The sequence below is a fragment of the Bidens hawaiensis genome, unplaced genomic scaffold (assembly GCF_021521415.1).
Source record: "Bidens hawaiensis isolate Kalapana, Puna unplaced genomic scaffold, B.hawaiensis_p1.1 tig00006968_1, whole genome shotgun sequence".
In the NCBI taxonomy this organism is placed as follows: Eukaryota; Viridiplantae; Streptophyta; class Magnoliopsida; order Asterales; family Asteraceae; genus Bidens; species Bidens hawaiensis.
Window position 1 is genome coordinate 971,043 of NW_027491478.1, and position 8,322 is coordinate 979,364.

General features: G+C 33.3%; 1 protein-coding gene across 1 annotated transcript; it reads right to left on the reverse strand.

Annotated features, from left to right (window-relative positions):
- Positions 1-118: 118 nt before the first annotated feature.
- On the reverse strand, positions 119-7,799 carry LOC143634054 (uncharacterized). Its single transcript, XM_077102234.1, has 7 exons — positions 7,637-7,799; positions 4,882-5,905; positions 2,841-2,901; positions 2,621-2,727; positions 1,953-2,043; positions 886-933; positions 119-371 (listed from the first exon to the last, which is right to left on the reverse strand). Exons 2-7 carry the CDS (start codon positions 5,796-5,798, stop codon positions 270-272), a joined length of 1,326 nt encoding a protein of 441 aa, XP_076958349.1. The 5' UTR covers positions 5,799-5,905; positions 7,637-7,799; the 3' UTR covers positions 119-269.
- Positions 7,800-8,322: the final 523 nt, after the last annotated feature.

The window sequence follows — 8,322 nt, forward strand, 5'->3', positions numbered from 1 at the left end:
CACATGTACTTTATGCATTAGTGTTTGCACAACTCTTAAAATCAAGTGTCTTAATTTGCCCTTGTTTGGTGTATTATATATAGTATAGAATAGATAAAACTTAAAATAAATTTCAAAACACTTTTTGTTAGTATTTTTAAATATTGATCAACGATGTAACACATATTCTCCAAGAAGACATCATTGCCAAATGTTGTCACAAAATTCTTGCTCACTAAATTTTTGTCAAAATCTACAATATATGCATAAATGTATTTGATGCATAAAACCTATGATTTCTGTGTATTTCTTGGATCCGCGGTGTGCTCCTTACGTTCAACATGCTTGTTACCTCCTGATTTCCACCTTTTTGCAGAAAGCCGCGGCCTCAACTACAAGACACACAAAATGAGTACAATGAGAATTTCATGTTAAAAAAATAAAAAAACTAAAGACTATAAATAAAAAAAAAAGTGTAGACTTTTAAAATTAAACGGCTTTAGAATCTTGATGTGTATAATTTAGACCGATTTAGAAGAAAGATGCCGAATTTGTACACAAAAAAAAAGTCTACATGATATATTTAGTTTTTTTCATACAAAATTTAGTTTGTCAAACATGATTACAAACAAACTATATTATTTTAATAATATTCTAATTTGTCGAATAAAATAAAATGATTTAAAAGTTCTATGCATTAATGAATATACCATCCTACTTATTGTAACCAATAATCATAATAATATGATTTAAGTAAATTTTGGCCCGTTTGACCCGTTCACTTTATAGTTATTTTTTTTTTATTTTTATTTTACCTGTTAAAGATAAAACATAACCTAAAATGACCCATTTGTAACTGTAAGTAAATGAATCACTAACGCACGATGCAGAATGGCAAAAACATACCATTTCTATATACTTCAACTGCTTTAGAACTTCATCAGTACCAAGCTCCTGAAGAACCATTTAAAAAAACAAATTATCAGTTGTTTTAAATATATGGAATTCGAGTTATAATAAGTTCCAAATCTTATTGCAATTTGATGCTTCACAAAACGAAAGGCACATGAAACCATAGTAATAATAAATTCAAACAACTTAAAATAACTAAAAAAGGTTCAAAAATGGCTGCTAAACAACTTCAAGTTAAAAACATATTCGTGAAAACGATTGAAGATATACAATCAAACACAAGTTCTTAAATATGTAAACCTTTAATCATCAATATTCAGACAAATATCATCAGAACATTTTAATGAACAAAAAAAAATTTAAATGTAAAAGATAAGAGGGATGTGGAGAAACGAGGTCACGAGGAGAGGGCCAGTGTTCCGGTGGAGTAAGGGCTAACTAATCTTGGTCATGATTAGGGGTGTAAACGAGCCAAGCCACACATGAGCTATTCGAGATCGGCTAGCAAAACCACGTTCCAGCCTGAGCTCTAGCCTAAAACTAAGCTTGTTTAATAAACAAGCCCGAGCATCACTTATCGAGCTCAAGCCTATATTATCTACATAAATTTTATTTAATATACTAAAGAGTGAATTACGGTTTTCGTCCTTGTGGTTTGGTCATAAATGTTCGCTTGTAATTTTTTCAGTAAGAGTGAGGGTATTTCAGTCCTTTTACTTTTAAGTACAAAATGTTAAGTAGAATGTACAAGTGAACAAATTAACTAAAAATAAACAAATAATTCTCTCTACAAGCTTATGCCATTTCCAGCTTTTTATTTAACTTGTTTACATGTACATTTGCTTAAAAGCTTGTACCCAAAGTAAAAAAGACAGACATGCCCTTCTAACAGAAAAAAATCAAAAATTACCAGAGTTATTTAGTTATATTAAAATGGCAAAATTGGAAACCATAATGGCTCTCAGGTAAAAAAAAAAAAAGAACAAAAGGCGATAGAAGTGGCAAAATTATGACCAAACCACATAGACGAAAATCGAAATTTACTCAATGTTAAAACATACCTGTGGCACCGCACAATCAGCATGGGTTGGATCCCAGAGAACAGAGCTGAAACACTCCCAGTTATCACTTTGAACTTCAAAAAGAGGAGCCCTGAGATTAAATATTTTTAAATAAAGAAAAATTCACAAGTATTTTCACGAAGTGCTAAAGATGTCAAGTTTGTGGGTCCGGCGGGTCCAGCCCAACATGAACCCGAAACTATGACACAAACCCAAAAATTGTGTCAGGCATATGAACCCAAACATGACACTGACACGCGAACACGACTCATATAACCCAAACTTAGTTTATTTTTCAGTTTTTCTTCGCGATATTAATACTTTAAAATCACAATTTTACAAAGAAAAATACTAATATAAAACAATGATATTTTATTTATTAAATCTTATGTCAATATATCTTTTAATTTTAAACTTTGGCATAACTCGCCCAACCAATTTAACTTATAACACGGGTCACAGAACACATTTAAAAGTATAGAATATAGTTCAAATGGGTCAACCTGCAAACCCACCTTTTGTCTAGTTCTTTTATACTACAGTATCTCAAGTATGATTACAAAAGTTGTATAATTATAACAATAATCTAACTTTCTGAATAGAATGAGTATGAAATTTTTGAAAAAATAAATAACAAGTGTTAATAACTAAAAGACACAAAGGATCACCTGCGCCATTTTCCACAAACGGACCCGTCAACATCATCTACCACTTCTCTGCATTGAAGCCAATTCCCAATAGAACTAAGACTTGAAAGCTTTCTTGAAGCACATTCCTGCAATTATTATGCACAATATTATTATTATTATTATTATAATCTCATAAAAGAATCTACACAAACCACTGCCAAACAAAATAATAATAATAATACCATTAAAAAAATCTTACTTGATAGCTAGCAGACTCCAAAGGACTTACTTCCATAGGTTCAAGATAATCACTAATTTCACTGCAGCATGATATGATAGCCTTGTTAAAACAGAAATAATAAGTAGCCAAAAGTGACTCCAAAATGAAAGATATGATGGAATATTTATTTGGTGAAATAAAGAAAAACCTTTCAGATTATATGAGTTGTATCAACAAGTAAGACGCTTGCCGGTCTATCATGGCTATAACAGGCAGAGATAACAATTTTGGATGATGTTTTGACTCTTATGCAAGAAACAAGTCAAATGAGTCGACAACGACCCTAAGTAAATTTTTAGTGCATAAAACCGCCTATGTCATTATATTATAGAGTATCATTCTATTTACTTCCTTTTCGAATGAATCAGAAATATTGAACATAGTAAAGAGAGGAGAGAATAAAGTGCACCTTAATTGTAAATATACAATATCCCTCATTTACTCTAAAACACAGAAGGAAACAAGAAACTTTTTATAACAAGTAGTTGAGATACAAATCCAAGGAGCTTTGGTTACAAGTCTCCTTAAGCAGCAATAATTATACAAAAGAAGCTAAACAGAACACATACTTCTATTGACTTATGGAAATCAAAGAGGAGGCAGTTCACTCTTAAAGTCAACTATCGGTTTCCAAAAAGACCAAGTGATTGAAAATAGAGAGAGAAAACTTGGGATTACAACTAAAAGTTAAGCTCTCGATGAGCAATGAGCAAATCAAACAAGAGGCAAAATAAGTTTAATTTACACTATGCATTAGTCCCGCTGTGATGCATATAGATCAAGGAGAAATTGGTAATAATAATAATAATAATAATAACAAAATTTTTAAAAAAACAAAAAAAGAGGATGTCTATGAATGTTGGGAATGAATAAATGGTGAGAAATGAAACATGCAAGATGCTTAAGTAAAAAAATAAACAACCCCTATGGCTAGGGTTTTGAAGTATGTCAAACATAACTAGAGAAAGAAATCCAAACGAGTGGAATGCATACATGCAGAGGCAGTGGTTTAGCCAGACATGGTTAAGCAATGTACGCATTTATTTGATATAATGCAACTATGTTTCCGCCAATACGAGGGAATCAAAATACTTTGCCCTACTTAATAAAAATATAAACTTGCGAATATACAAATAGTTTTCGTCATGAGCTTTTGCGTTTGTGAGTAAAAGCCATGGCATCTACACACTAGATCATTGATTTTTAGAAGTAATCATGTTTATTACATCAATTATTCATAATTTCTGGATAAACTGAACAAGAAAGCACTAGCAGATCCACCAACCCAACCCAGTTTCTCTTATTCCTCTATTTGTTTTCTTTTCACTAGTTTTACTTCTATATGTTCTACACTCGGACAACCAACCAAGAGTTTCAACTTTCAACATCTCTTCTCACTGATTGCATTTTGTACTTTCACAAGTCGCTCTTTACTTATCTTTGCTCTTTGTCCGTCCTATTAATTTATATCCTATCACTTCAAAATTTGCTTATATGATCATTTAAAGTATTTTAGCCTGTATGCTTTTACCTTCACCTCCTAATTCTAGAGTGGTTAATAACCTTTGACTAACAGCATAAGTTCGACACTATCAGCTAGATGTTTTGACTTCAAAATCTATGCATGGGACGCATCTCTTTTGTGATATGACAAAATGAATGTGGATACTAGGTCTCCTACAGAGTGTGATTAAATCATCAAATCAAACCACATACTGATTTTTGACCTCCCACTATACGACTTCGAAAATTTTGAGGTCAAAATCAGTTTGTTGTTTGATGATAGGAAATAGTCATAAATGATTGAATTTGAAACAGTCACATTCATAATCAACTACATCAGTCCATATGCATTTGAAACAGGCGGTTGAAATGGGTCAAATACAGATTGTATTATAAATAGGCTTTAGACAACTTTCAACCATTCATCCCGTTTAAAAAAAATTATTAGTAAAAAAATAAAATAATCGGATTGAAATTGCAACCTTTTATATCAAAATGTATACGCGAAAAAACATACTCAGTTAGTGGGCCAGACCAGTCAGGAACCTCTGCTTGAAAATCTTTACCAATACGAACACTTGACCGAAATCGGCCAGTAACATCTCTCAACATAGATGATGTCGGACCCAAACAATTTCCAGACGATTTACCCGAACTCGTTTCCATTTTCTTTAACTTCTTTCTTGAACAAGAACCACAAAACCAACCACCAACCGGTACCTTCTTTACAACAGGGTTGCAACACGACATATGAAACGGGTCTTCACAAAGATCACAAATCAGCATCTTTAACGTGATTGCTAACTGATCACACACTTTACACGCCTTAAAGCACCAAACATCATTGTTCAAATCTGTTGGTTTCTTGGTGGAAGCACGTCTTTTAAGCCCCCCATGTTGTTTAATAAACGAGACGCATGATTTTGATCCTTCCATTATCACGACACTAGAAGACGAACACTCGCCAACATCATCCACTTGTTGTTTCAATAAACCAACCGACCCATGATCAAGATTTGATTTTGATGACGAACAACTGTCGGTTATATTTAAACCCAAACATTTTTTAGGTTTACTTTTTGGGTCCGTATTAAAATCCCCGTCAACGGATCCTGACTTTGAACCTTCGCGTTGAACCTTTCGTTTTTTGTATACGAGAGTCGGTTTGGAACTTGTCGGTGGTAAAACGTTTCTTCTTTTGTATACATAGTTAAGAGTGGATGTTTCGGACATGTTAACCTCGGTTGATAACTGAGAAGAGCTTAAAAAGTTCTGAGACCATAAGGTGTTATCTTTATCGTTGTGTTTGGTTACCGGGATAGGATTTGTAAGTTCCTGCCATGATTCTGATTCATCGCGCAGGAGCCAAACACGTGAGCTTTCTTGCTTCGGATGGTCATCAATGGAAGTAGGAAGAGAACGTATCAACATCATCACCAAAACTATGAAGATGTGTAATACCAATCAGTTTGTTTCATTATCACAAGTTTTTGGAATTAGCAGCTTTGTAAAGTTGATGCACAATTGTAGCCAGAATGAACCTAAGCACAATGAAAAACAAATATCATACACATGAAGAGAAATAAAAACATTTGAACAAAATTTAACCCTATTTAACAAAAATACATGCCAATTTCGACCCGTTTAAATACGAATAGATTGATTTGAGTTGTGTTTTCTCAACGGATTGAAAGACGTCAAATATCTATTTTTAGATAAGTTTAACCTCCTTAATCATTTTACTTAAAGATCTCAAGTGTTATTGTAGTAATGTTGTTTTTGTAATCATGCAACTAGATAACAAAAACTCAAATAGGCCATCATAACTCAAACACCAGGTGTAATACTAAGAATTTATGCTAATAACCGTGCATCATACAGCAAGATCAAGCTTATAAAACCAGATGCTTCATACCCTTTTACTAGATATTGCAATTGTACAAACAAATAATCAAATTCCTTGTAAAATTTCATAAAAAACAATTATTTCAATGGAGCTTAAGGCACTTTGTAATTTGCAAGAGTATGATATTTAAGCAGACTGTAAATCACACAAAAATAAAAAGCAAAATTAATACATAAATGAATAAATAACAATGAGTTTTGCAGTAATTGGTTTTCAAACAATTTGCAAGAATCATAATCTTGATATAGGCACGAATATAAGCAACAGAAACAAGTTCAGATAAACACTTTCAAGTAATAACATAACAAGGCTGCTCCCGCTGAGACCTCGGCTCCAAAGAAAACAAAACAAAACAACTTTTTTACCAGGTCTATCACAACAAACAAAGAACTTACCTAGTATAATCCCATTCACAGCAGTATCGCTATTTTTTGGGTCTAGGAAGGGTGTGATGTGGGCAAGCTCTACCTCTATCCCACGGAAGCAAACCCCAGCTTAGAAAACCCTTTATGGCCAGATCTATAACAACAAATAACATACGTGACCTGTATAATCCTACTCATCGCAGACTAGCAGTATCGCTATTTGTTAGATCTAGGAAGGGTGTGATGAGAGCAAGTCTTAACTCTATCCCACCGGCTACAGAGGCTGCTCCCGCTGCTAACACACCCGCCTCAAAAAACCCTTTTCTCTTAACCAGATCTACGATGCCCGAATTCTATCTAAAGAACAAAACAACTCGTATTAAAGAAAAATAAACTGGCTACACTTTTTCTTTGAATTAAGGTAATTCGTCTTCTTTTCACCAGATCTATAACGACAAACAACTTACATCCCGCTCATACCAGTACAGCTATTTGTAGGATCTGGGGAGGATGCAAAAAGCTCAAGCGTTACCTCTATCCCACCGACTATTGACTAAAGAAGCTCTCAAAAAACCCTGTTTCTCGAAACCAGATCTACGAGACCCGAATTCTGTCTAAAGAACAAAAGAACTCGTTTTGACGAAAAACAAACTAATCATAGTTTTTCTTTGAATTTAAGACCCAAAACCGGTCACTTGCTTTCCGTAGGTTTCTCCTCTAAATACTTCCCTATGTATATGTATCCAACTCTACCATCCAATAACAATAATCTTACAAAACAAAAACTAGGGTTTCACATTCTAATCATCAAACACACCATCTGCATCACACCAGTTGAATATAACAATAATATCAAGAACAAACTACAAGAGCATACAAATCTTTACTAAACCCTGATTTCAAGAACCATGAATTGATAATAAACTGTGTGAACATAATAAAGAGTCAAACCCACATGTATAAAGACAAATATAAGCTATGAAATTCAACAGCTTTATTACCTAAGAAACCATGGAATAAGAAGTTGTACGGGCTGTATTGATTAATAGATTGAAACCCTAAACCCCAAATCCCAATTTGTAGTTTGAATTCCACACACAGCTTTGGTTCTGTCTGTCTTTGTTTCTTTCTTTCTTGTGGTGGTTTTGTTTTGTTGGGTTGGAAATTGATGGAATAATAAAATGAAATAACAAGAATAATGGATACCAACTTATATTAAAATTTATTAATACAAAGATTCAAATTAGATTTATGTAATCTTTAGGTGCTTAGGCTGAGCTTAATAGGGTTTTATCGTAGCGGGTATTCAGATGGCGAGTTTTACTTGGAATAGAATAAGGTGGGCTAACACTGCCTGCGGTCGCGAACGTATAAGGTAGCCGGGTTTTATTTGTTGTTTGTTAAAAAAATAAATAAAAGTGTGAAAATGAAATAATAATGGGACCCGCTTTTTATAAATTTATTAATACGAAAATTTTAATTAGATTTATGTAATCTTTAGGTTATTATTAGGTTTGTAAAAATGTTTTAATATTTGTCCGTGAGCTTTAGCTCAACTGGTATTGAAGAGGAAGTGAAGATTTGTGTTGGAGGTTGCAAGGTCTTGAGTTTAAGTTTGAGTCTGATCTCAGTCGGGTTTTATTGTATTGGGTTCATGAGGCTGGTTTTTTCCGGAACAGGAGATGTG

Bases quoted from the DNA above. Each gene is read 5' to 3' on its own strand.
- LOC143634054 (XM_077102234.1), bottom strand. From the start codon at position 5,798: ATGATGTTGATACGTTCTCTTCCTACTTCCATTGATGACCATCCGAAG. The intron at 2,902-4,881 runs GTATGTTTTTTC...ATCATGCTGCAG, and splicing joins TGGTCTGGCCCACTAACTGA to TGAAATTAGTGATTATCTTG. The intron at 934-1,952 runs GTATGTTTTAAC...ATGGTTCTTCAG, and splicing joins CTGATTGTGCGGTGCCACAG to GAGCTTGGTACTGATGAAGT.